Raw genomic sequence first — 24,858 nt, forward strand, 5'->3', positions numbered from 1 at the left:
CCCATCACTTACTTGCTGTGCTGTTTCGTTGTTCATTTGTTCAGTCTCAACCAGGATTTCATCATACATGTCAAGCAGTGAAGTTTCAGCTCTGTCTACCCGTGGCCTCTTCATCGGTGCGCACTGTGTCCTTTTCCATCTTGTCCAGCTGTGTCTAACATTTCACGCAAACCCTGTTTCTGGTCTGCATCGTAGCGGTCCTTGTACCTAGCATCGCGCATGGTGGCGACACAGTGAAGAGGCTCAGAGAGAATGCCACCGAATCGCTTGTTCACATCCTCTAGTAGAGTACTTTTCCAAGTTAACCCGACGGTCTGTGTTGGCATTTTTGTTGAGGTGTTTCAATGCCATGACATCACGTCTGCTGCAGACACAGTTGAGCTTATTTCTCAAGTTACTTTTTCGAATGGGACTTGGAGTGTTCAAGTTTCAAACATGCTCTCAAATGCATTTGAAATGGCAGCAGTGGTATGAGAACCAGCAAATTCTTGAGCATGCAATACGGTTTTCCTCAGTACAAAATCCTTGTCGACCCACTGTGCTGTCAGTAGTAGTTGCAGAGGGTTGGAAACTTTCCATGAGAAGTCAAGCCCTGGAATTTGGAGAATGTTGCTTAAATTCATCAAAACACTCAGCTTATAACAGTGAACCTTTTTTTGTGGGATACACATAAGGCAATTCTAGGTCTTGTGGCATATTTTGGTTAATCTGTCCCCAATTCAATAGAATTGCAACCCTCTGCATGCACAGTGCATTCTTCCATCACATGTGCAGCTGATTCTCAAGATCTTGCATACTAATGAGATGCTCTTGAGCCCACACTACTACACTGTCAGCCAAGGACTACATGCCTTCTGGTAAGTTTTGATTACAATTACGAAAAAATAAATGTGTGTATTTAACCTTTATTTAACTAGGCAAGTCAGTTAAGAACAAATGCTTATTTACAATGACGGCCTACCGGGGAACAGTGGGTTAACTGCCTTGATCAGGGGCAGAATGACAGATATTTATCTTGTTGCTGGATCGAATCCCTGACCTGACCTTTCGGTTACTGGTCCAACGCTCTAACCACTAGGCTACCTGCCGCCCCACAATACTGGGTGGGGGTGAATATATTTTATATGACATGATTTTTTTGTAAACTAGTAAATAGCAGCCCACAATAAAGTGTGTTTAAATCATTTCTAACTTGTTAACAATTTCTGCTAGTTAGTTTTTGCTAGCATGTGGGTTTTGGCTTGCTTGAGCCTGCTGACTGAGTGTTAATTCACCTGTTTCCATACATGTTTCATTTAAAAACATATCTTACAAAGGAGTTGTTTAATCTAACTGCTTAACTATTTATCTGAACATGGAATTGTATTATTATTATTTTATTTGATGTGTGGAGACATTTCACTGGAGCAAATATAGTGAATACTGTGCCAAATCATGTGTGAAGAATGCAACAAAGATGAAGAATAATCTGGCCAAGTGCATAAAGTTCCCTCAGCGCTCACAACAAGCAACCTCTGAGAAAAGTCCCTCTACTTCTTTTCGAGGTGAAAAGTGAGAATGATGAATCAGACACCTTATCGAGAGCAACAGCTCATGGTCCTCCTGGAATCAGAAGTTTTTTTGACCCAATGGAGGAATGTAGTCAGAGAAATGTTGATGAATGTTTTGCTCGAGCTGTGTATGCAGGTGATTCACCTATGATGCTCACAGGCAATGTGTATTGGAAGAGATTTCTGAATGTTCTTAGCCCAGCATACACCCCTCCAACCAGACATGCTTTATCTACTCATTTACTAAAAGGTCAAGCAAATCATAGAGAAAGCAGACTGTATTGCAATCATCTCTGATGGGTGGTCGAATGTTCGTGGGCAAGGAATAATTAACTACATCATGTCCACCCCTCAACCAGTATTCTACAAGAGCACAGACACAAGGGACAACAGACACACCAGTCTCTACATTGGAGATGAGCTGAAGGCCAACAGAAGGTATTTGCACTGGTGACAGACAATGCTGCGAACATGAAGGCTGCTTGGTCTAAAGTGGAGGAGTCCTACCCTCACATCACACCCATTGGCTGTGCTGCTCATGCATTGAATCTGCTCCTGAAGGACATCATGGCACTAGAAACAATGGATACACTCTACAAGAGAGCCAAGGAAATTGTTAGGTATGTGAAGGGTCATCAAGCTATAGCAGCAATCTACCTCACCAAGCAAAGTGAGAAGAATAAGAGCACCACATTGAAGCTGCCCAGCAACACCCTTTGGGGTGGTGGTGTCATCATGTTTGAAAGGTTCCTGGAAGGGAAGGAGTCTCTCCAAGAAATGGCCAAATCACAGTCTGCCGATATGGACAGCCCCATCAAGAGGATCCTCCTGGATGATGTATTTTGGGAGAGTGGTAAGCAGCCTGAAACTGCTGAAACCTATAGCAGTAGCCATTGCACGGATTGAGGGAGACAATGTCATCCTGTCTGATGTTCAGACTCTGCTTGCAGATGTAAGATAAGAAATCCATACTGCCCTGCCCACTTCACTGTTGCTCCAAGCAGAGGAAACTGCAGTTCTGAAATACATAAAAAAGCGTGAAGACTTCTGCCTGAAGCCCATACACACCACAGCGTACATGTTGGACCCCAAGTATGCTGGCAAGAGCATCCTGTCTGGTGCAGAGATCAACAAGGCCTATGGTGTCATCACTACCGTCTCGCCACCTTGGCCTGTATGAGGGCAAGGTTCTTGGCAGTCTGGCAAAGTACACTTCCAAGCAAGGGCTTTGGGATGGAGATGCAATATGGTAGTTGTGCCAACGTATCTCATCAGCCACCTGGTGGAAGGGATTTTGTGGATCTGAGGCTCTTTCCCCTGTTGCCTCCATCATCCTCCAAATCCCACCAACATCAGCCGCCTCAGAGCGCAACTGGTCCTTGTTTGGGAACACACACAACAAAGCACGCAACAGGCTGACCAATACAAGGGTTGAAAAATTGATGGCCATCTGGGCAAATTTGAGACTTTTTGAGCCTGACAACGAGCCATCCTCAAGGTTGGAAAGTGACAGTAAAGATGATGCTTCAGAGTCTGATGTTCAAGAGGTGGACATCGAGGAGGTCCAGGGAGAAGACATGGAAGACTGAGAGGAAGACAACCAAAGCTTTAGTTTCTAGACTATCATTTTACAGATGTATGTTGAAAACGTTTTTGGGAGATGCGATGGATCATTGGGGATCATTCAATATTCCCTTTGTTGTTCAGCGAAATCATCCCATGTAAAGAGTCAACTCATTTAAAGTTCAATTCGTAAATACATTTTTTAAAATTATTATATTGGAAAGATTTAATCATTTGCAATTGTCTACTTGTGATAAGGTCAAATGTTTATGTTTCTGTCTCCATATGATATGGTAAATATATCCAATGCAAAACATTAATTTGCATATATTTCCATTAATTCCCATATATTCCCCAAAATGTGCAACCCTAGCTGTCAGACTCCTAATGCTCATGGGGCTGACATTGCTGGTCCAAATGTCAGTTGTGTTGGATGTGAGTTTCAACAATACTGTGCAACTCCGGTAGGGCAGCATCTGAAAAATAGCACCTGCTTGGTAGTGTGTACCAGTCCTCGAAGTGCAATGAATTCCATTATCTTGGCGTTAATGGATGTCGCCTTTGGTTGTCTAGCTGAAATGTTGTTATTCTTTCAAATTCCTGCTCGACTTGTTGACTGCTCGATCCACACAGCAGACATTGTGGGCTAGGTTAGGAATGCTGTGTTACACGTGTAGAGATGTATTTTTTGTGGTGTCATTACCTCATCTACCTATGTTATATAAGTATGCACGTCAGCTTTGACATCGGTTTTGCACATCAGAGTTAAACTAGACATCGGACCGATGCCGATGTTGGCATTTTTAGCTAATATCGTCCGATTCCGATATGCTTACAGACATATCGTGCATCCCTAACTACAACCAAACTAAAGCAGCAGGCAGGTCTTAAGGCATCAGACTGCCAGGCTCTCTTGGTCATCCCAGCCACAGGTAGCAGAGCTAATCACCTTTACGAGCTGCATTGGAGGAGGGGGACGTCACAGGTTTCTATTAAGTTCCCCAAACCCCTGCCTGCCGCCAACCCTCCTTAAGTGATATCTGAAAGGAGAAAAGACCCTGAAGCAGCTTTGTCTACATTCACCTCTCAGGAAATGATCAAAGATCAGCACCTCAGACCGTAATCCCAGGCCCTACACATTCAGCATTGGTGGAGATGCTGATCTTGTGTCCCTAGATGGAGGAAGTGTTGTCAACTCTAACTTAGCATTTGTGCTGTATCATTGAGTGTGGGAAAATGGGTCTTGAATGGGGTGTTGGCAATTGTCTATGAGAATGGGCATTTTTCCAGGAGTTCAAGTCAGGCTTCCAGCGAAAACTAAAAGCTTACCCTTTTCACACTACTGAGCTGAGCTTAGCTATACTGCAACGGCCTGTTGCTGGAACCAAGCTGAAAAAGGACAATGTGAGAAGATGCGTCCAAGCCAGCAAAGAACGGTTTGGGTCGGTACAATACTGTGAAAAGGGTATGAGTGACCCCTACTTGTACTATTCCTGTGCAACACATACAAAACACACACACGCAACCTTATCTGATACTGTGCCCAAACAACGGAGCTATTCATTCCAGGCCACAAAGAAAACAAAAGGCTTCACCTACAGCAAATCTATCAGCTTTCACATTCCTTTTTCTCCTCAATCAGGTCATCTTCGCTTCCTTGTCTTGTAGTCGGACCCCATTTGGGCTTCCGTTTGTGTTATACAGCAGGTCCTCTTAATGTGAACTTAGGGCCCTATAAACGCAAATAGAATCACAGAGTTGTAGGAAAGCAACTAAATGTATTGAACTTATTCGATTTATTCATTGTAAATCATAAGACATGAACAAAATGCATCAGTGACTAGTATTTTCCTTCAACTTTCTGAAACGGCACAGGAATGCCTGCGTGTGCGTGCGTACGTCTACACTGTTTAGCGGTTAGCTATAATGCTAATGATAACCTTCAAGCAGATATGGAAAGGCTTTCCCAAAAACCTTCTCAATTAAACGTTAGGCTACTTTGTAGTTACGATTGTTTGCATCAATCCAGTGGCCATTTGTTTTGCAAACTCTGCAATCACATGAGCGCTACAGAAACATTGCTAACCAAACAACGGCCTCTTTCTGGTGTGCACTTGCATTAAAGGGTAACTACACCCAAAAATCATTTATTTTTATTTTTCTACCAGACCTCAAAAGTAGGTTCATGCATTGTTTTGGTTCAAGCATTGTTGTGGATTCAAAAAACAACTAAATTGGATGTTCCCTTAAAACACGTGATTTTCAGAGCGAAAAACTAACGTTTTACAGAAACCTTTAAAAAACATAACAAAGAAAAATAATTTGTGGGGATTTTTTTTTTTTTGGGGGGGGGCCTATGAACATTATAGGACTTGACACAGTTGTCCAAATTGTGCCAGTGTCCATATCTTGTCCAGTAATATTTGCAAGCCAAGGGCCTGTTCGATTCCCTTCATGACACTGCAGACTATTTCCTTGTTTTACTGAGTAGTTCTCGGCAACTCAATATTTAGCGTCGCACAACACTTCCGATGTTAGGTATAAATCCATTAGAGCCTCGGTCACAACAGACAACACAGCTTTTAAATGAACCACAATCCATACTCTAGAAAGATAAAAGGTAAATATTTGTGTGTGATACCGTGCATCACGAGATATTTGATTAGAAATGGAGCCATTTTCAGTACAAACTAAGGCAGGAACAGTATTGTTATACAAACAAATGGCCAACAGTGGATGCTATTTACTTTATGTCACAACTTCCAATACTCACAACTGGAGCAAACAAAAACTGAAACAGTTTAAAAACCATATCACAAAAATATATATTTTTACCCAGCCCCTTAACGATAGTAATGAATACAAGCTTTGAAGACGATGCAACCAAACAGTTCAACCATTGTGATGTCATCAGCTGGCTGTCTCGTTAACCATAATGCTTATCCCATTAGTAGCTCGTTAGTTGGGACAAAACCCGTGAGCTTTTCTTAAGATGGCAGAGAGCCGTGCTTTGTACGAAAGACAACAGAGCATCGGTTCAGCTCAACTTTTATTCCCCTCTCTAGAATATCCACAAATGATGTATGGCAACAGACCTGTAATAGCCTCACGTGGGACAACTTTGGACCTAGCAATACAATGTGCACAAACACAGCACCACCATACACAGACGACAAAGATTTTGATTTTGATTCAATTCTTGATAATGGACTGAACTAACACGACTTAAAGCTGAAACTCCCTCATCAAGAGAAATGATTCGCCTCGCTCGTCAGTCACGGTTGCATTTCCACTCTGTTAGCGCTGTGGCACTTCTGACCTGTTGAACCTCCATCTTGTCATGTCAGGGATGCAGTTAATACCAGAGCTCTAATAGTGACCACCATAACAGATATCAATACTTACCCAGCCATTCCAGGTCCTTACCATTTTTATATCACGACACAAGTACGGGAGCACTGTTAAATTGGACGTGTAAATGTCTGAGGACTGGGTGGGTGTCTTCAGCCCAAGCAGGGCATGACAGACAAGCATTCACACCACGAGTGTCTTTCTGATCTGTTCTTAAGTCAAAAAACACAAATCCATAACTAGACAGTCACTGGAGCGTATCACAGCTGCAAAGTACTTTGCTTTAAGCGACTGTCACTTCATTTCAAGACAGTGAGACTAACTGAAAGCATTGAAATGTATCACTCAATTTCAAAGTTCATATTCACAAATCGAGGAGTTAACAAGATCATAAAATGTGTTTCGACTTACCCATCGGAAAGGAGACCCGGGGGGTAAGCCTTGCCACACACACAGCCATAACCCATAGAATGACCACGATGATAGAGAGTAGGCCTTGGTGTTCCATGATGACCCAAAGAGCAAAATCAGGGCTAGGGAGCTAGCGTCAGGCGAAAAGTGGCTGGTGCTTGTCTGAGATGTCAAACACTGGGTCTGTGGGGGCAGCACCGATGCAAAAGCCACTTCCTCTGGTCTCTGGAGGCAGCCGTCATCGCATCTGAGGGAGAGAGAAAGAGAGAGAGAGATGGAGAGAGAGAGAAAAATACAGAGATATGGAGGGAGGGTCAGAGAGAAGAGCAGTACTCCCTTAGCACGGTGGAGATGTGGGTGGACAGAGCCTGCATGCAAGGGAATGACTAATTTCTCACGAGAAGGGGGGGGGAGGAGGAGAGGCCACTTCCTCTGACAGAGTTTCCCCAGACTCGGTCCTCGAGACCCAAAGAGGTGCACATTTTGATATACAGTGGGGCGAACAAGTATTTGATACACTGCCGATTTTGCAGGTTTTCCTACTTACAAAGCATGCAGAGGTCTGTAATTTTTATCATAGGTACACTTCAACTGTGAGAGACGGAATCTAAAACAAAAATCCAGAAAATCACATTGTATGATTTTTAAGTAATAAATTTGTATTTTATTGCATGACATAAGTATTTGATACATCAGAAAAACAGAACTTAATATTTGGTACAGAAACCTTACAATTACAGAGATCATATGCAATTACAGAGATCATATGATCATATGTTTCCTGTAGTTCTTGACCAGGTTTGCACACACTGCAGCAGGGATTTAGGCCCACTCCTCCATACAGACCTTCTCCAGATCCTTCAAGTTTCGGGGCTGTCGCTGGGCAATACGGACTTTCAGCTCCCTCCAAAGATTTTCTATTGGGTTCAGGTCTGGAGACTGGCTAGGCCACTCCGGGACCTTGAGATGCTTCTTACGGAGCCACTCCTTAGTTGCCCTGGCTGTGTGTTTCGGGTCGTTGTCATGCTGGAAGACCCAGCCACGACCCATCTTCAATGCTCTTACTGAGGGAAGGAGGTTGGTGGCCAAGATCTCGCGATACATGGCCCCATCCATCCTCCCCTCAATACGTTCCAGTCGTCCTGTCCCCTTTGCAGAAAAGCATCCCCAAAGAATGATGTTTCCACCTCCATGCTTCACGGTTGGGATGGTGTTCTTGGGGTTGTACTCATCCTTCTTCTTCCTCCAAACACGGCAAGTGGAGTTTAGACCAAAAAGCTCTATTTTTATCTCATCAGACCACATGACCTTCTCCCATTCCTCCTCTGGATCATCCAGATGGTCATTGGCAAACTTCAGACGGGCCTGGACATGCGCTGGCTTGAGCAGGGGGACCTTGCGTGCGCTGCAGGATTTTATTCCATGGCGGCGTAGTGTGTTACTAATGGTTTACTTTGAGACTGTGGTCCCAGCTCTCTTCAAGTCATTGACCAGGTCCTGCCGTGTAGTTCTGGGCTGATCCCTCACCTTCCTCATGATCATTGATGCCCCACGAGGTGAGATCTTGCATGGAGCCCCAGACCGAGGGTGATTGACCGTCATCTTGAACTTCTTCCATTTTCTAATAATTGCGCCAACAGTTGTTGCCTTCTCACCAAGCTGCTTGCCTATTGTCCTGTAGCCCATCCCAGCCTTGTGCAGGTCTACAATTGTATCCCTGATGTCCTTACACAGCTCTCTGGTCTTGGCCATTGTGGAGAGGTTGGAGTCTGTTTAAAGAAAAACTAACAGGTCTGTGAGAGCCGGAACTCTTACTGATTGGTAGGTGATCAAATACTTATGTCATGCAATAAAATGCTAATTAATTACTTAAAAATCATAAAATGATTTTCTGGATTTTTGTTTTAGATTCCGTCTCTCACAGTTGAAGTGTACCTATGATAAAAATTAAAGACCTCTACATGCTTTGTAAGTAGGAAAACCTGCAAAATCGGCAGTGTGTCAAATACTTGTTCTCCCCACTGTATGTCCTAGCACCACACAGCTGATTCAAATAACCCACTAATCATCAAGCTTTGATCATTTGAATCAGCTGTGTAGTGTTATGGCAAAAGCCAAAATGTGGCCCCACTGGGGTCCAGAGGACCGAGTTTGGGAAACGATGCTCTACACTATGAAGCAAAACCACTAGTATGTTTGAGCATTATAGATCATAACAAGGCACCATCAACCTGAGGGTTCTTTAGTTCTGTCATGTGACAGAGTTAAAATGATCTAATAAGTTCAGAAAAACATATCCAAAATCAGTCGTCCCCAGTCTGCATTAAGAGGAATAAATTACTTCAGACTAGTACAGGCTCTTTAGGGGAAAACATTACTAGAAACCTCATGGAATTTCCTAAATTAAATTAGATGATTCATATGGTATAAAATTCTGTCATTTCAGTTATAACTAGAGAAATACCTGACAAACTGATTTTGGACTTAAATGGAATTTCAAAGTGATAGTTGACATACCGAACATCACGGGGGTTCAGTGACGAATACAGATAAGACCTACTCTACACTAGGTTGAAATGACTGCTGCTCACAACAATATGATCCTTTTAAAAGAAAATGATATAGGGAAATGCATTACCAATATGTTCATTGATATCTACTGTGCAAGATAATTAGGGCCATGTAAAATCTATTTAGATTAGTCTAATTCCGTTTTTCCCCAAAACTACTTTTTCTTTGTTTAGTTTTTCCAGGTTTAAGATTGTTCCTGTTTATTCAGGTTTTTGCTCTTAAAAGCATTTCATGTTTTCAAGTGATCGGCGTTCAACCAGGTAGAAATCCAGAAGGTGTGACGTAGCACCGTGATGAAGTTAATAGGAATACAACTTTCAGATTGAAAAAATGTCTATCATACATGTCAGATTTCAATACTGGCCGATGTCATAAGTAGGGAGGATGTCTTCTCTCGAAGGAGCCATTGATCATATTTTTGCAATATTCCTACCCAGAGAAATGTGTAATTTAAAAGGAGGGTCTAGCACATCTTTCCTATTTGTCCAGCTCTTTAGTCCAGGGTGCATTGGATGGTGCCGTTGCCAGAGATATTATAGAAAGGAGCTAGAAATCCAATGAATGAAGGAACGTATAACGTCCCACCCAGCATAAGTTCACGTTGTCATGCTGCGTCACGCAGTTGCTAAGCTAATCATCACGCAATACCTTCTCACAGTCGGTGCATATGTCGAGAAACGTGCCTATTTTCGTTGCATGTACGTAATGTCACGATTAGGTTTGCACATTTTGGGACACATTCAGAGGTGGAAACTTTCCGTGGGAATTAACGGGAATATGCTAATTAATATTAATACCATTTAAATGTAGTTGATTTTTTGCATTGGATATTTTTACCATATCATATGGAGACAGAAACCTTTTACCTTCTCATAAGTTGACAATTGCAAATGATAAAATCCTTCCAAGAGAAAAAAAATAATAATAATTTAGTTACAAACTGAAATGTAATTAAATGAGTTGACTCTTCACCTGGGATGATTTCACTGAACAACAAAAGGGAATATTGAATGATCCCCAATGATCCATCCATCGTTTCAATTCTCAAAAGTATATCTGCCCTTGCGAATGTTGACTCTACTCTGAGGCACAACGATCAGATTGAACATGGTGAGATTGTAGAGTCCTCAATTGATCGCTGTAAAATCACCTAAATGTGAAGTGCACTAACTAGCTACGTTACATGCTGATATTGTCTTTGATATTATTGTGTAGCTACGTTTGCAAGCTAGCGACTCAGATTTACACAATGATTTTCCATGTTGCTACCAACCTTATTATAACGTAAAAATAAGAAAAGTAATAAAATCCCCAAAAATATTGTTCTCACAGTGTTATTTAACACTGTGCTTCAGAAGGTTGAAGGCAAATGCAATTTATGCAATATGTTCACGTCTTATGATATTCTTGGTCAAAATCATTTTAGAATATATTTACTACTAAATTCTATACATTTTCGAATATTGTTGAATTCCGTTTTAATGTCTGGATTCCGTGATTCCGTCCGCGTTCTCGACATCCAGGATTTTATAGGGCCCTACCTAAGTACGCTCTACATGGCGAGGAGCCCCCATAACGCCATAGACGGTGCCAACTCGGTGTTGGGTCAATAGGCCAATCAAGAACAGAGTCCACCCCTGTCAGAGTGACATAACAGGATTACACAGATGCTGTAGGCATGAGGATTAGCACAGATATGTCAGCCTTTACCCGTGGCAATGAGGACAGGTTGAAGTCTCAGGCTGTCTAGACAGAAGCACCTCGCCAACAGATCTCATCATTAATCTGAGTAATCGTTCCAAGTCAATCTACTGGAACTATAAATATACCTGCCATTCATCTGTCTTGCCACAACCCTTTTGGAGAATATTATCTAACTCAAATAAGTCTAATGTAAAATGTACAATATTTTCACAACATCTACTACAACAGCCATTTGTCCAAAATGTGAACAAGCATAGCCTAATTAGCCTACTCTTGGAACATACACATTCCACAGCAGGTATGTCCTTGGTTAGTTTTGTCTTTTCTTATTTCACCTTTATATAAAGTACATTCACCTATGTCAGGGTGACCCATCTTCTGGGGGTTTCAGAGTTTCCTTCTGTAGAATGAAAACATCCAATTCAGGAGCTCCTAATCTCCCTATTCCAGCAAAACAAAAAAACACATCTCAAACATTCATTCACCAAGGGGTTCAAAGTTCAGAGAGCAGAGCCGAGATCTCCTTGGTGGTCAGTCTTTGCCTCTCCAAGCTTCTCCAATTGTCTCCACCCTGGTTTCTCTCGCAGTGTCAATCTCTCTTTCTCCCTTTCAGTTTCTCTCTCCCTCACCCTGTTTCTACCTCTCTGGGCAGTGTTGTGAAGGATGCTGGTAACTTGTAGGGCGAGATGTGCTCAGGCGATGCTGCATTCCTGCAGGGCACTAATAGAAAACAGAGCGTTGTCTGGGGGATCTTACAATTATTAGGGACCAGCTTTTGCAGAACCGGTTTTTCAGGCTTGGTAGACCAGGTTACATCACTGGAAAATCTGCCTGGTTTTTCCATCACCTAGATTGAGCCTGTAAACTGGGTCAGTGGTTCCCAACAGTTTTCATTTACTGTACCACCAACTGAATTTGACTCTGCCTGGAGTACCCACTATTGTGCATTTTACCAGTAAGTCTAATGAGTCTTCTCAAGTACCACCTGTGGCTAGACCACATACCCCCAGGGGTCCTAGTACCCCTGGTTGGGAACCACTGATCTGGGATATGCACACATTGATGACATTGAGCGTTAACTTAATGTACATGCATTGAGTTATTATACTTGGGTGATAAAGTATAAAAACTCACTGGAATCATTAAGACTACTAGTCCATGAACATCAGAATAAGAAGGATTAGGGACGCCAGCATGTCCATGTGACACCTCCAGCGTGACAAACATGTGACGAGATGAGCCCTGCTGTCACTATAACCCACATAGCTCAAAGATCTCTGGGTCGTTCCTAGTGTTGTCACCAATGTTCCCTCTAAGCTGCGTGTGTGTGTGTGCGCTAGCCCCGAGACTTCCATGCAGCTCCCCGGACTGCCACAGAGAAATATACGCCCACAAAGAGAGATTGAACTTCACCCAACTTTCTAGAGCAGTGGTCACCAACCGGTCGATCTCCAAGCCATTCCTATTCGATTGGGGGGACAGGGGGGGGGCTGTTGGCAGTAGGTGCACCCATTCAGCTGCACTGCACGCTGGGTCGGCAAACAGTTGCCATTTTGAACCATGTCATGTGTCTGAAGGTACAAACTCTGCCTTCCCGGCGGTCCCAAAGAGGAAATCAAGAGCACTATAGGCCTACTGCTGGCCAATCGAATGGCTCAGAATACAGTGTCTGCAGCCACGTAGCAGCCATAAAAGAAAGCTACAGAAAAGTTGATACTGTGAGAATTCAAAATGTTTAAAACCACGACAAGAGAAAACTGTCAACACATATGGCAAAGAGATGCTGTTATTATGAGTGAGTTCATGTTTAAACTTCTTACTCAGCACTGTCAACACCCATTTCCACTCAGCGCTACGACAAGCAGTGCAGCAGTAATGGATAAGTAGGAAAGTGCATCTATAGGCTTGCATTGTTATTATTAGCAGCTTGGGTCTTCTTTAATATAGAGGAATATTTCACTTTCTCTGTCTGGTCACAGGAGTAACAACATGAATTTGTGCATGATGCGGTGCGACTCGAGTTTCACTAGCAGCTGGATGACTGTGTACCTTTTTGGTCAGTGTCAGTAGAGTAAAGGGAGAGTGGAGGGATCTTGAGAGGCGGACCCTCAGTCTGCTGCTTTCTCCCTCTGCTGAGACTGACCAACAGATGCAGGCACCATCAGCCCAGTAAAATAAAAAGCAAATGATTTTAAAAAGTATGAATGAGCAATGCCCCAAACAATGCTTTGGCATGGCAAGTTAAGCAAAACAAATCTGATCGTAGATAAATATCGGCTTGCATTTTGACTCAGTGATCTTGACTCAGAAGAGGTTGGTGACCACTGTTCTAGAGATTTCCCTGTTAACACCATCAACGTTTCTTTTTACTGTGGAAAATGTGATAGAATCAACGCAATAATAGCCACTTCAATGCAAAAGACCAAAACAAACTATTCAAAGAGATTTTTTTGTAGGCAGAACGCATCGGAGTAGGATTCTATTACATTGACACCCACTACTCAGCCCTTACTCTACACATACCGGTGCGGCATAAACAGTCATGGCTGCAATAGGCCTATATGCAACTGTAAACTCGGTGGTTCGAGCTCTGAATGCTGATTGGCTGACAGCCGTGGTATATCAGACCGTATACCACAGGTATGACAAAACATTTATTTTTACTGCTCTAATTACATTGGTAACCAGTTTATAATAGCAATAAGAAACCTTGGGGGTTTGTGGTATGTGGCCACTATACCACAGCTACGGGCTGTATCCAGGCTCTCCGCATTGCGTTGTGCATAAGAACATCCCTTAGCCGTGGTATATTGGCCATATACCTTACCCCCTCATGCCTTATTGCTTAAATAGACCATTGCCATATGGATCTGTGCCATTTACTTTGAACTGGAATGTGTTTACAGCATGAACGGTCATGAGTAGATGCGCTTGTTTTGAGATCAACGCGAGAGCTGCATGTAGCCACGTGTGCACACTGTTTATATCCTTTGCTCATTAGTGAGTTTTTAGCCCAGTTATAGATAATTTGTAGTCAGCAATAGGAGAGTGATTGCTTCCTACAACGGCACAAAACGAGTACATTTCTAGACATCTTTGAAAAGAGAGTCATGTGAAGAGTATTCTTTTGGTCTTAAAGGTGCAGTGTTGCATTTTGAGACAGGCTTGAATACGCTAAGTCGCCAATAGGCAAGAGGATACAGATTCTCTGTAATAAATGGTATGCCAGTGGCTATCAAAAGGTGAGCATTTACCCACTGAAGTCGGTTACGAGGTAATCTCCTCCTATGGATTCAGGACATGCATTGGTTGTCTAACTCACTAATGGCCTGGTACTCAAAGATCTATTGTCCTTCTAACCACTGACATCAAGTCTGGGGGAAAAAACTGAAATAGAATAATGATTGTGCCGTTCGTTATACAATACATAGCTTACAGCAAATTACGCACAGCAGAAAATCGTGTAAAATTGTTCTTATATAAGATGTCTTTAATTGTTCTAGCCTATATTCCAAAATTAAACAAATTCTAGTCTTTGAACGTGGAAGGTATTATGAATACTGGATGGACTGGTTACCTTGTGGTACACTCCAAAGTTTTTATCAATGAGTCTGGGAGAGAACCTGGTCCCGTGTGGCTCAGTTGGTAGAGCATGGCGCTTGCAACTCCAGGGTTGTGGGTTCATTCCCCACAGGGGGACCAGGATGAATATGTATGAACTTTCCAATTTGTAAGTCGCTCTGGATAAGAGTGTCTGCTAAATGACGTAAATGTAATGTAAATGTAACCTATGGGCCTAGGCGATGCTGTTCGTTCATTGATTGTGCAGGGCGGCTTACAGAGTTAGCCTACAATAGTGAATTTGTATTGATATTTAATAGCCTAGTAATATGACATGTTTTAATATTTTCATAATTAATAGGGTGACACATTAGGATACCTTTTGCTACAGAATCTCTCACTACCGTCCGTATGGAATATCACCTGTCGTGCAGCGAGAGGCTGCATGCTCCTCAAACAGAAGTTGATGCATGGAGTGGAATAACTGGAGTAGCCTACCCAAAAGAAAAGGGGGATAGCGGCCTCAAGCGCATAGGTGGATGACATGTCTTTTTTCCTCTGACCCTGCTCATTTGATAATGGGTCATTCTAAATCGAGATAAAACTGGAATAGTCTGAAGGATGGAAATATGATCGCTTGAGAGAACAGTGTGTAAGGCAAGCAACAGAGCGCTTTTTCTGCGACTTTCTCAAATAATCCGTAGTCTATAATCCAGGCGTGCTGTAGTCGCACCGTGCAGCCCAGATACAGTGCCTTCAGAAAGTATTCAGACCCCTTGACTTGTTCCACATTTTGGTACGTAACAGCCTTATTCTAAAATAGATTAAATTGTTTTGTTTCTACATCAATCTACACACAATACCTCATAATGACAAAGCAAAAAAATGGTTTTTAGAAATGTTTGCTAATAAAACGTTAAAAAAATGAAATTTTACATTTACATAAATATTCAGACCTGCTGTGCGTAACCCTTTACTCAGTACTTTGTTGAAGCACCTTTGGCAGCGATTACAGCATCGATTCTTCTTAGGTATGACGCTACAAGTTTGGCACACCTGTATTTGGGGAGTTTCTCCCATTATTCTCTACATATCCTCTCAAGCTCTGTTAGGTTGGCTGGGGAGTTTTGCTGCACAGCTAATTCCAGGTCTTTCCAGAGATGTTCGATCAGATTCAAGTCCGGGCTCTGGCTGGGCCACTCAAGGACATTCAGAGACTTGTCCCGATACCACTTCTGCGTTGTCTTGGATGTGCGTTTAGGGTCGTTGTCCTGTTGGAAGTTGAACCTTCGCCTTATTACGGATCTCTCTGTACTTTGCTCTTTTCATCTATCCCTCTATCCTGACTAGTCTCCCAGTCCCTGCTGCTGACAAATATCCCCATAGCATGATGCTGCCACCACCATGCTTCACTGTAGGGATGGTGCCAGGTTTCCTCCAGATGTGATGCTTGTCATTCAGGCCAAATAGTTAGTTTCATCAGATCAGAGAATCTTGTTTCTCATGGTCTGAGAGTCTTTAGGTGCCTTTTGGCAAACTCCAAGCGGGCTGTCACGTGCCTTTTACTGAGGAGTGGCTTCCGTCTGGCCACTCTACCATAAAGGCCTGATTGGTGGAGTGTTGCAAAGATGGGAGAACCTTCCAGAAGGACAACCATCTCCACAGTGGAACTCTGGAGCTCTGTCAGAGTGACCATCAGGTTCTTGGTTACCTCCTTCACCAAAGCCCTTCTCCCCCAATTGCTCTGTTTGGCCAGGCGGCCAGCTCCGGGAAGAGTTTTGGTGGTTCAAAACTTCTTCCAGGCCACTGTGTTCTTGGGAAGCTTCAATACTGCAGACATGTTCTGGTACCCTTCCCCAGATCGCTGCCTCGACACAATGCTGTCTCAGAGCTCTACGGACAATTCCCTTGACCTCATGGCTTGGTTTTTACTCTGACATGCACTGTCAACAGTAGGACCTTATATAGACAGGTGCATGCCTTTTCAAATCCTGTCCAATCAATTGAATTTACCACAGGTGGACTCCACCTGGACTCCAATCAAGTTGTAAAAACATCAAGGATAATGAATGGAAACAGGATGCACCTGAGCTAAATTTCGAATCTCATAGGTCTGTTATTTTATTTTTTTATTTTATTTTTGCAAAGAATTCTAAAAAACAGTTTTTCGCTTTGTCATTATGGGTTATTGTGTGTAGATTGCTGAGGATTTTCCCCCCCTCATTTAATCAATTTTAGAATACGGCTGTAACGTAACAAAATGTGGAAAAAGTTAAGGAGTCTGAATACTTTCCGAAGGCACTGTATGTTTTGATTTATAAGACATTCTAACATGCTGACCACACCGCTCACATACATGTTATTCAATCATTGAATCCACACTGCTCGCGAGCGTCTGCGTGGCCAAGCGCTAAAATAGAACTCGGTTCTATTTGTGTCATTTGATGCGCTGTAAGTCCTGCCTCTTCCATCTCCTCGTTGGGTTTCAGGAGCATATAACCCACGTGCCATCTCGTCATTAGTTTTGAGAAGCATATACCCACGTGGGTGATTGAAAGATTAACTGAGGTCCACACTCCAGCCCAGTTGGTTGTGGTAATGCACCTTAAAAAGGATCGGACCCTTTCTTCAATTTTCGCTTAAAATGACATACCAAATCTAACTGCCTGTAGCTCAGGACCTGAAGCAAGAACATGCATATTCTTGATACCATTTGAAAGGAAACGCTTTGACATTTGTGGAAAAGTGAAAGGAATGTAGGAGAATATAACACATTAGATCTGGTAAAAGATAATACAAAAAATATTATAAATGTTTATTTTTTTAAATTATCATCTTTGAAATGCAAGAGAAAGGCTAACATATGACTTAGAAATCTAGGTGAAATGTAGATTTTGGCCACTAGATTGCAGTAGTGTATGTGCAAAGTTTTAGACTGATCCATTGAACCATTGCATTTTTGTTCAAAATGTTGCATCACGACTGCCCAAATGTTCATAACTGTGCACTCTCCTCAAACAATAGCATGGTGTTCTTTCACTGTAATAGCTACAGTAAATTGGACAGTGCAGTTAGCTTAAATTCTTGTTAATCTTCCTGCCCATATTAGATATGTCTATGTCCTGGGAAATGTTCTTGTTACTTACAACCTCATGCTAATTACATTAGCCTACATTAGCTCAACCGTCACGCAGGGGGAAACACCGATCCTGTAGAGGTTAAAGTTAAACCGCCATATAAAGTCCAAAGGAGGAGAAGAAGCCTGGAGAGATCACTAGAAACGAACTTGGTTTAACGTTACCCTTTTATCTGTGGATTAATTGTCCTAGAGGACCTTGTGCATTTCAGGTAAAATAACAACCCAATGTTTATATCCCAGGACAAATTAGCTAGCAACAGCAAGCTAGCTAGCTATTGCCATAAATGTGTAATACTTTTCGACCTGTCCCCAAATTAATATAGTTGGTTCTGAGTTCGCTTTGATATTTCAACCTGCGTGTCCCGAGTGCGTCCGGGGTGGATTGACAAAAATCAACGTGCGGTCTGGTCAGCATGTAAGGTTTGTATCATTAACAACTAGAGTTATTTGGCAACTTTAAGTCTAGCATAGCCTATAGAACCTGTTTCAAATAATCCCCTTTACACTCAACCTAGCATTCATATGCGCACTCGCATATGTGAAAAATATCCTTTCAATTTTATTCAGCTAAGTTCAATTATATTCTTCTTACTATAAATTCATATAAAATAATGACACATCTTGTCTGCTAAATGAACAAGCCTGTTGCATGTGGCATAGCCAGATAACATACAATAAATAGGCCAACCAATATTCTGTTAATCTGAAATACATTTTCTTCATATCATGTTTCTTTAGACCTGCCTAAAACAAACAATGGATTTACTATGGTATACAGTGGGGAGAACAAGTATTTGATACACTGACAATTTTGCAGGTTTTCCTACTTACAAAGCATGTAGAGGTCTGTAATTTTTATCATAGGTACACTTCAACTGTGAGAGAAGGAATCTAAAACAAAAATCCAGAAAATCACATTGTATGATTTTTAAGTAATTAATTTGCATTTTATTGCATGACATAAGTATTTGATACATCAGAAAAGCAGAACTGAATATTTGGTACAGAAACCTTAGTTTGCAATTACAGAGATCATACGTTTCCTGTAGTTCTTGACCAGGTTTGCACACACTGCAGCAGGGATTTTGGCCCACTCCTCCATACAGACCTTCTCCAGATCCTTCAGGTTTCGGGGCTGTCGCTGGGCAATACGGACTTTCGGCTCCCTCCAAAGATTTTCTATTGGGTTCAGGTCTGGAGACTGGCTAGGCCACTCCAGGACCTTGAGATGCTTCTTACGGAGCCACTCCTTAGTTGCCCTGGCTGTGTGTTTCGGGTCGTTGTCATGCTGGAAGACCCAGCCACGACCCATCTTCAATGCTCTTACTGAGGGAAGGAGGTTGTTGGTCAAGATCTCGCGATACATGGCCCCATCCATCCTCCCCTCAATACGGTGCAGTCGTCCTGTCCCCTTTGCAGAAAAGCATCCCCAAAGAATGATGTTTCCACCTCCATGCTTCACGGTTGGGATGGTGTTCTTGGGGTTGTACTCATCCTTCTATTCCTCCAAACACGGCGAGTGGAGTTTAGAGCAAAAAGCTCTATTTTTGTCTCATCAGACCACATGACCTTCTCCCATTCCTCCTCTGGATCATCCAGATGGTCATTGGCAAACTTCAGACGGGCCTGGACATGCGCTGGCTTGAGCAGGGGGACCTTGCGTGCGCTGCAGGATTTTAATCCATGACGGCGTAGTGTGTTACTAATGGTTTTCTTTGAGACTGTGGTCCCAGCTCTCTTCAGGTCATTGACCAGGTCCTGCCGTGTAGTTCTGGGCTGATCCCTCACATTCCTCATGATCATTGATGCCCCACGAGGTGAGATCTTGCATGGAGCCCCAGACCGAGGGTGATTGACCGTCATCTTGAACTTCTTCCATTTTCTAATAATTGTGCCAACAGTTGTTGCCTTCTCACCAAGCTGCTTGGCTATTGTCCTGTAGCCCATCCCAGCCTTGTACAGGTCTACAATTTATCCCTGATGTCCTTACACAGCTCTCTGGTCTTGGCCATTGTGGAGAGGTTGGAGTCTGTTTGATTGAGTGTGTGGACAGGTGTCTTTTATACAGGTAACGAGTTCAAACAGATGCAGTTAATACAGGTAATGAGTAGAGAACAGGAGGGCTTCTTAAAGAAAAACTAACAGGTCTGTGAGAGCCGGAATTCTTACTGGTTGGTAGGTGATCAAATACTTATGTCATGCAATAAAATGCAAATTAATTACTTAAAAATCATACAATGTGATTTTCTGGATTTTTGTTTTAGATTCCGTCTCTCACAGTTGAAGTGTACCTATGATAAAAATGACAGACCTCTACATGCTTTGTAAGTAGGAAAACCTGCAAAATCGGCAGTGTATCAAATACTTGTTCTCCCCACTGTATATTCAATTGATTTATTATACTTTTTTAAATGCAGATGTTCCAAAGGCACGCAGCAGCGGCTTGTACGCAGCTTGTATGTGTGGAGGTCTGGAGTTGCGAAACATGTTTATGTTCATTAACTGTCAATTACCCTTGAGACAGGCAGTCTTTCGCATGACAAAATGTCATGACCTCTATAGCCCTAGGTAGGGGTAACCCCAGCTGCAAAGAAAGAGAAGACAAGAAAGAAAGAGAAGACTTGTGTGTGTGTGTGTCTGTGTGTCATATATATATATATGGCATCGAGAGAGTGGACAGAGAGAGCGCGTGAAAAGCGAGAGGAAAGTCTCCTGGAATGGCTCAGGGAAGGCTTTGATCCCCTAGGCCCCTGTGGGGTTTCCATGACTACAGCAGATCTGACCAGCCCAGAGCATGAAAGGTGAGGAGGAAGAACTCTACAAACCGTTCATGTCCGGAAGTAATTTAGCCATTGGCGCGCTGTAGAGTTGCTATTTCTCGGGTTGACGTGTCAATTGACTTGTAACTTGACATTCCTTAATTACTCATTATACTAACAAAGTCAGATTTAAAGTGGAACTGACAGCTTTTTAGCAACATGAAATCAGATTTTAATACATTCATATACACCCACATTCTGGGGCTCCCGAGTGGCGCAGCGGTCTAAGGCACTGCATCACAGTGCTTGAGGTGTCACTACAGAACAACCTGGTTCGAATCCAGGCTGTATCACAACCGGCCGTGATTGGGAGTCCCATAGGGCGGCGCACAATTGGCCTAGCGTTGTCCGGGTTTGGCCGGTGTATGCTGTCATTGTAAATAAGAATTTGTTCTTAACTGACGTGCCTAGTTAAATTTAAAAAAAACATATGGCCATTTTCATACTCTACTTCAATCCCAAACATTCATATAAGTAATTTGTTAAAATTCTATAGCAATATAGAGAGTTATAAAGCGACTGTGCGTTTGGACAATTAATAGACACTGCACTAAATAAACCATAATAAAAACATCCGTCTTGTCCAGGACCGAACTCTACACAGCAATAGCCAATCAGAGCTAGATTAGGCCTATATGAAAATAAGCCATTTTCCACACAGGCCTGCCATCATTCACTTTAAACTGGGCTGCGTGTTTACAGGCAGCAGTAACAGCGTGACTTTACATCATTAAAAAGCATTCGCCAAAAGCCACACAATACACCTGAATGGATTTCTGCAAATATGCAAATTCCACAGGAGTCCTCTTAGATTTGGGAACTTTACAGTCTTATTGATCAAACAATGAGGTAGGCTCTCTCTGGCTCAGTTGCCTATGCACATCAACAACCAGATCAACTAATGTTAGCAAGAGTGAAATAGTGAGATGTTCACTAACAGGGATGTAAACAAATTTCTGCACAAAACTTGAGAAATGTGCTTTTTGTGTGTATGGAACATTTCTGGGATCTTTTATTTCAGCTCATGAAACATAGGACCAACACTTTACATATTGCATTTATAGCTAACATTAGGCTCCGTGTTTTTAGCTTGCTAAATAAATGAATACATAAATAGATAAGCTATCCTATTAGCCACGTTATGACTGACTTGTTATCATTGCCAATGCTAGTATGATTATATTGACATTCCCAGCCTTCATTACATTCAACCATTTTTGTCCAAAGTATTAAAACTGAAACAGTGCATCCCAATAGGCTTGAGGCAGCAAACAATGTACCAGACCAGCTGTGATTTACAACCTGATAGCATTATGTCAGTTCCACTTTAATCAACAAATACTAGTCATTTAAAAAAAGGTTAATGATACAAGACTGTACATAGCTGACAGACTGCCTGGTGACAGGTGTGTGAATGAAGCATACAAAGCCTCTCTTAAAAAGAGACAAACCAGCAGATACCTGCACTTCTGCCCACCACACCCCTTTCTCTGCTATCAAACATTACTCATTGACTCATGATACAAAGATCTGAGGGAAAATCCCCCAATAATGAACAATAGTGTCAGATGAAAGGACTGGACAACGACTACCGACAGGTTATAAAGCATCAGCAAGCATGTCCTGAGGCTGAAGCAGAGTTCATGCAAGATAATTGTGCTGTGCACGCTTTGGTTTCAAGAGCTGTGGAATTCCTCCTCAAAGGGCAGAAGCAATTGTTTGTGCCCCTTTGATGCACACTTCAACTATCTATCCAATTTTCCACCTCAGTAGGTAAGAGGAAGAAGACCCTCCCTCTCCATAAAGACAATAGTCAGTCAATTATGACTTCCTTGCCTTTATATTTGCAGCCCAGCCTGGCTTTCCCTTGGCATTAGGTCGGTCACAGAATAACAAAAAGGCATTCAAATCACTTTGTTACGCAGATATAGCCTATTCATGGGTATCCTGCATCTCTGTGCAGCAGTGGAATCAGGGGGGTAGACTCACGTTTGAGACCGAGTGTAGACAATCGTGACACGTTTCGCCATGTTATGCGTTTGGTTGGAAACGTTGCCGGGAAAACAGACAGGGCAAAGGTTATGTGCCAGTGAATATAGCTGATATTTTCACTGCTGATATTACTCAACACCCACAAACGTTGAATTCCTGAGGGAACGCTGGAAGCAAGTTGCATAACGTTACAATAACAACCAAGTACAAGAACATGGAAAACAGTCAATACATGCCACAGACAGAGGGAAGCACGTGTTTTCCCATATTCATCCCAGAATTGTTGCGTTCTCTACGTATATAGCGCGCAAAAGTCATTCAGAATCATTTGCAAAATACAAGCGTGCATTATCACACATGTGCATCGGTTTTGTTCCGGTTTTTTGTTCTGTAACGCAAATTACAGAAACATGTGCAGGCTGCCATGAGTATGCTGGCTATAACATGGGCTGTTTGCAATCAAAACACTCACTGAAAAAAAGAGTGAGCTAGCAAACGTTAGCAGGCTAACGACATTCTCGTTGTGCTGGTTGAAATGTGCTAATTTCAAGTGCATAACTAGCTATATAGCCTATATTTAACGTGTTGTGCAAACGAATTGAACAAAAGCTGCTAAAATGCCCTACTCGACACAGCGTTCTTACCCACATCTCAAAGTACAGAGGATTGTGTACCTTCACCGAGTGTTGGTGCTTATATTTCCCTCCCGTTGATCTAACCAGAGCGCCCTTGCGTTCAGGTAGACGGTCTGATTGTTGTAGAAGCCTACCTACGCCACTAAGGTAGCAAGCTCTCTTCTCGCTACGAACGAAATAAATCGTGCCCACAAGAGGAAACCTCTGACCGTAAACATTTGCTCATGGCGCTCCCAGATGAAAAACGCCTGTCTGCCTGGCCTGCTTTCTCCCATACAATTGTATTGCCCCTGTTCAGCGAAGTGAACACACACCGTTGATCAACAGATTGCTGTTAGTAGACTGATCTCTAGTGATCAACAGGCGCCATCTACAGGAGGAAAACCGATAAGACAACCAACATGTATTTTATCCTCTGCTGCTTTTAACACAATATTGTAGGCTATACGAACAAATCCACCATGTCGCTAAGACAACCAACATGTATTTTATCCTCTGCTGCTTTTAACACAATATTGTAGGCTATACGAACAAATCCACCATGTCGCTTGAGGTCACATCATTACATTTTCCCTTCATTACAATTCATGTTAACACATTTTTTTCAATGCCATTGTCAACTTAAAGCCCAATCTGGCTTTTACTGGCATCAACCACTACTAACTCAACTTCGGCAGAGCATTCTGGCAGACATATTACTTGACTATCCGTTTTTGGAAACAAAACAATGCCGATTATAAATAGGTCTACTGTAGGATATATTTGAATAGGTAGGCCTAGCCAAATTGAATTGATCAAAACCTAAAACTAAGATGGCCACTTGATATCTACAAAATGACAGAAAAGCATCTCATAGCCTAAGCTTTTAATTACAAATCAAACCATTGGGTAGGCTATTCACACATACCTTGCAGGCGAAACCATCTCACAGGTGATACCTGGATGAGTGTAGCCAATAACGTGCAAATAAATTACCTGTGATAAAGTAACATATTGTTAATCATTAGCTTGATATGCTGGACCAGCTTGCTGGGTATAAAACAAAACTTAACCTACACAGCACAGGATGCATAAACCCCCAACATCTCCCTGCAACCCTGCGCCTCAGAGCTCATGACAGGTGCAGACATGTACCGTAGATAAAGAATCAGTTTACCTGGTCATGACTTGATCTTGCTCCCTCCACAGAATTTATCTTCAGTCAATCTCTCGCTGGTCAATTCTCTGGTGAAAATGATAGAAGGCCCTTCTTGTTGGGACGGGTTACAGAAGGTCATTAAGGAAAGGACAAGAGAAACGCTTATTATAACAGACCATCATTTTCTTCTCATGTAATCTAAACCAATTTGCCACCGCAGCCGCTATCTTGGATAGTCAGATGGGCGTTACGTGCCTATACCGGCGGCAATTTTGAACTAGGCAGTTTAACAACTGCTAAAACATATCAACGCTGAGAAAACCTCCAATGAAGAATTTCTCAAGGGATAATCGTGAGGACGAAACGGTTAGGGTAATAGGGGGTAACTAGCCCACACTAAGAACAATGTCTAATTGCTGACACA

At 42.4% G+C, this 24,858-nt stretch overlaps 1 protein-coding gene across 5 annotated transcripts in view; it reads right to left on the reverse strand.

Annotated features, from left to right (window-relative positions):
• The window catches only part of LOC139558614 (semaphorin-4A-like), a 51,268-nt gene extending 26,668 nt beyond the window's left edge, over positions 1-24,600 (reverse strand). For 2 of the 5 annotated variants that reach the window (XM_071373851.1, XM_071373847.1), the window contains exons 1-2: positions 23,336-23,592; positions 6,876-7,122 (exon numbers count right to left, since the gene is read on the reverse strand). In XM_071373851.1, coding sequence (XP_071229952.1) covers positions 6,876-6,972 — 97 coding nt within the window. In that variant the 5' untranslated portion in view covers positions 6,973-7,122; positions 23,336-23,592. Of the gene's footprint in view, positions 1-6,875; positions 7,123-23,305; positions 23,593-24,452 lie in introns of those variants that run through there. The other 3 variants (XM_071373850.1, XM_071373849.1, XM_071373848.1) reach the window with 3 other exon arrangements.
• Positions 24,601-24,858: the final 258 nt, after the last annotated feature.

The sequence above is a fragment of the Salvelinus alpinus genome, chromosome 29, assembly GCF_045679555.1.
Source record: "Salvelinus alpinus chromosome 29, SLU_Salpinus.1, whole genome shotgun sequence".
Classification (NCBI taxonomy): domain Eukaryota; kingdom Metazoa; phylum Chordata; class Actinopteri; order Salmoniformes; family Salmonidae; genus Salvelinus; species Salvelinus alpinus.